The following is a 2,875-nucleotide window of genomic DNA, read 5'->3' as shown; positions in this document are numbered from 1 at the left end:
TCCATGATTTTTAACTCTGACGTTACAATTATTTACTTTAAAATTTTCAAAATCCGAAAAATGAACTAATTCGTTAATATACACAAAAAGGAAGCAACCAAAATTTAACAGAAGATGGGCACATGACCCATTGAAAGATTCATGTTAGGCATGAGTTTTAAGACATGGGACTCATGTAGGACCCTATGGTTTAGACAGGTGACTCATGACCAATATACCTCTCTATTAATTCAAGCACCAATAACTTTTATTAGCTACCCACCTCACTAGTATTACAAGGCAATTGAATCTTATGTTCACTAAGTGATAAATTATTTCATCAATTGAATAATTCAATATGGTTATTTGTATTTAATTACACCACTATATGAGAAAAAGAGACATAGAGAGGTAGATTTAGCATATAAAAATTAAGGACAAGGAAGACAATGATCCAAGAACATCTCTCCAAAATTGTCCTTTTCAATACATTAAACTATGAATCAACATAGTGAGTTACATAATTAAAAAGAAAAAGAAGGGTCCTTTGTATTACATGAGTAAACATTAAGCAAGTGTCGGCAAATGTAACATTTTAATATATATATAAATATTATAAACTATACAATAGCGGCAGCTTTGAATCATTATAACAAAGAGCCTAACTATATATAAAATAATGATAATAATAAAGAAAGACAAGTGTATAAATTACTCATTAATTATAAGCTTTGATTTTTACAACATAATACGAGCCATTTGATTATATGTTGTTTGTTGGTTTTGTTTAGATTTCAACTCTTCAGCACATCTTAGTGTCTTCTCTATATGGTATCCTCCACCAATGCTAACTTCTCTCTCTAAATGGCAACAATAACTCTCAAAAACACTTAGATTTACATGACATTTGAATCCCATTAGAAACAAAAAATCAACCTCTAGTTGGTTCATCTCCTTTGTTGTCAATCCTCCAACTCTTGCATAGTATGAATTTCTGTAGTTCCTGTTCCCAAAACAAACAATATGTTTATTAAATTATCACTAAGTAACACATTCTAAACAAGTCACAGTTAACGTTGTCAATGTCATCAACAAAAGCTCAATTGTTCAAATTTTTCATTTTTCATTTTGTTAGATTAGAAGAAATAACATTGCTTTCAATATTTATTTTTTAAAAAGATATTTAATATTATAGGTTTTTATGATTTTTTAGGAACGAAAAAGTTATAGAGACCTCAATCATCAAAATATATAACAGATATATATCAACTTAATTAAATTTGATGAAATATTTATTTAATAAAACTTAAATGAGTATCTAATCAAAAAAGGAAAACCCAAGACCTAACCCAAAAATGGTGAATCTAAGAAATGAGGGAAAAAGAGAGAAAGACTTACATGTCCTCAACGTATTTAGAGGCGACCATGACAGTAGTGATAAGAAGACGATGAACATTCCTAAGAGTAATCCGAAAGGAAGGATTTTGTTGGCAAAACCGATCAATATAAACGTAAGCAACAACGTAAACACAAGGAGCAGCTCTAGTATAACGAAATATCCTCTCCAAATAACACTGAATCGACATGTCGGGCGCCTCATGGCAGTCGAAAACGACACCCGCCCTGGACGACGAGTGATCTCTACAAATGGACATGTAGTTTTTGGCAATCCGATGGTTTCTAGCCATACTTCTCTCGATCAAAGAAGCAACAACACTGATTACTAATGGGATTTTAGAATCCTCATTGTATGAATACAAATCAGATCGAAGCTTTCTTGGGGAAATTGGAATATTACTGGACTTCGCCATTATTTAATTTTGGTGGGTATTTTCTTTATAAATAGAAGTGAAGAGAAATGGAAGAGATTTTTATAGGGGGGTTTTTGGAAGGTGGGTGGAAGGTGAGGGAAAAAGATGAAGATCGAGAAATAAGATATGGGTGCCTGTTGTTTAGAATGACAAAGTACAAACAAAACAGCTAAGCTTTTAATGAATTGAATATTACACATAAAAATTATATCTTTTTATTTATTTTTATTTTTATTTAAATATTTTTTAATGTTTTAATTAGAGGGTCGCCGACAGTGGTGAAGAGGGAGGGAGAAGGAAAAGGGGAAGGAGATATTAATGATTAAGTCATACTTTTGTGCATCATGAACTGCACGTACGTATATTTCTTTGCGATTCACTTTAATTATATAACAAAATAATAATAATAATAATAATAATTACAAAAAAGTAATAAAAATAATTAAGAAAAATTTTTCATGTGACAAATTATAATCTAAATTGTGGCTCGATAAGTGAATGAATTATATCATATTCCTTTTTTTGGTAAGATATGTTTGTGAGTGATTTTTAAAATGGTTAAAATTATTTTTTTCATTTTAAAAATAATTTGTAATATATTTTTAATCATTCGAAACCAATTCTAGTGACATAGGAATTACATTTAAAAGTGTAAAATTATAAATTAAATTTATTTGGAGTGATAAAAGATGTGTCTAATTCAAAGTGATTTTGAATATGGGAAAAGTGATTTTAACCATTTTAAAAATCACTCCTAACACATTCACTTAATGATTTTAGGCTTAGTTTTCATTTTTGATCCTATGTTTCAAAATGCTACACATTTAAGCTCCATTTGGTAATCATTTCGTTGTTTATTTTTTGTTTTTGAAAATTAAATCTATTTACTTCTGATTTCTTATAATGATTTGCTCTTAAGTATCAGTTGAATTTTTAATTGAATTCCAAAAACAAAAATAGGTTTCTGAAAGCTACAGCCCTGTTTGGTAATCATTTTGTTTTTTGCTTTTGTTATTGAGAGTTAAGCCTGTATCATCCACATTTCTTACTATGATTTTCATCTTTATTAAGTACAATGGTTGAAT

The 2,875-nt window shown here is 29.3% G+C and overlaps 1 protein-coding gene across 1 annotated transcript; it reads right to left on the bottom strand.

Annotated features, from left to right (window-relative positions):
• Positions 1-555: 555 nt before the first annotated feature.
• CYCP3;1 (cyclin p3;1) lies at positions 556-1,941 on the bottom strand. Its single transcript, XM_039019583.2, has 2 exons — positions 1,378-1,941; positions 556-982 (listed from the first exon to the last, which is right to left on the bottom strand). The coding sequence occupies exons 1-2, from the start codon at positions 1,788-1,790 to the stop codon at positions 718-720; spliced, it is 678 nt and encodes a 225-aa protein (XP_038875511.1). The 5' UTR covers positions 1,791-1,941; the 3' UTR covers positions 556-717.
• Between the last annotated feature and the right edge of the window lie 934 nt (positions 1,942-2,875).

The sequence above is a fragment of the Benincasa hispida genome, chromosome 12 (genome assembly GCF_027475165.1).
Source record: "Benincasa hispida cultivar pf3 chromosome 12, pf3_genome.v1.1, whole genome shotgun sequence".
Classification (NCBI taxonomy): domain Eukaryota; kingdom Viridiplantae; phylum Streptophyta; class Magnoliopsida; order Cucurbitales; family Cucurbitaceae; genus Benincasa; species Benincasa hispida.
This window is presented reverse-complemented; position numbering and strand designations above follow the sequence as displayed.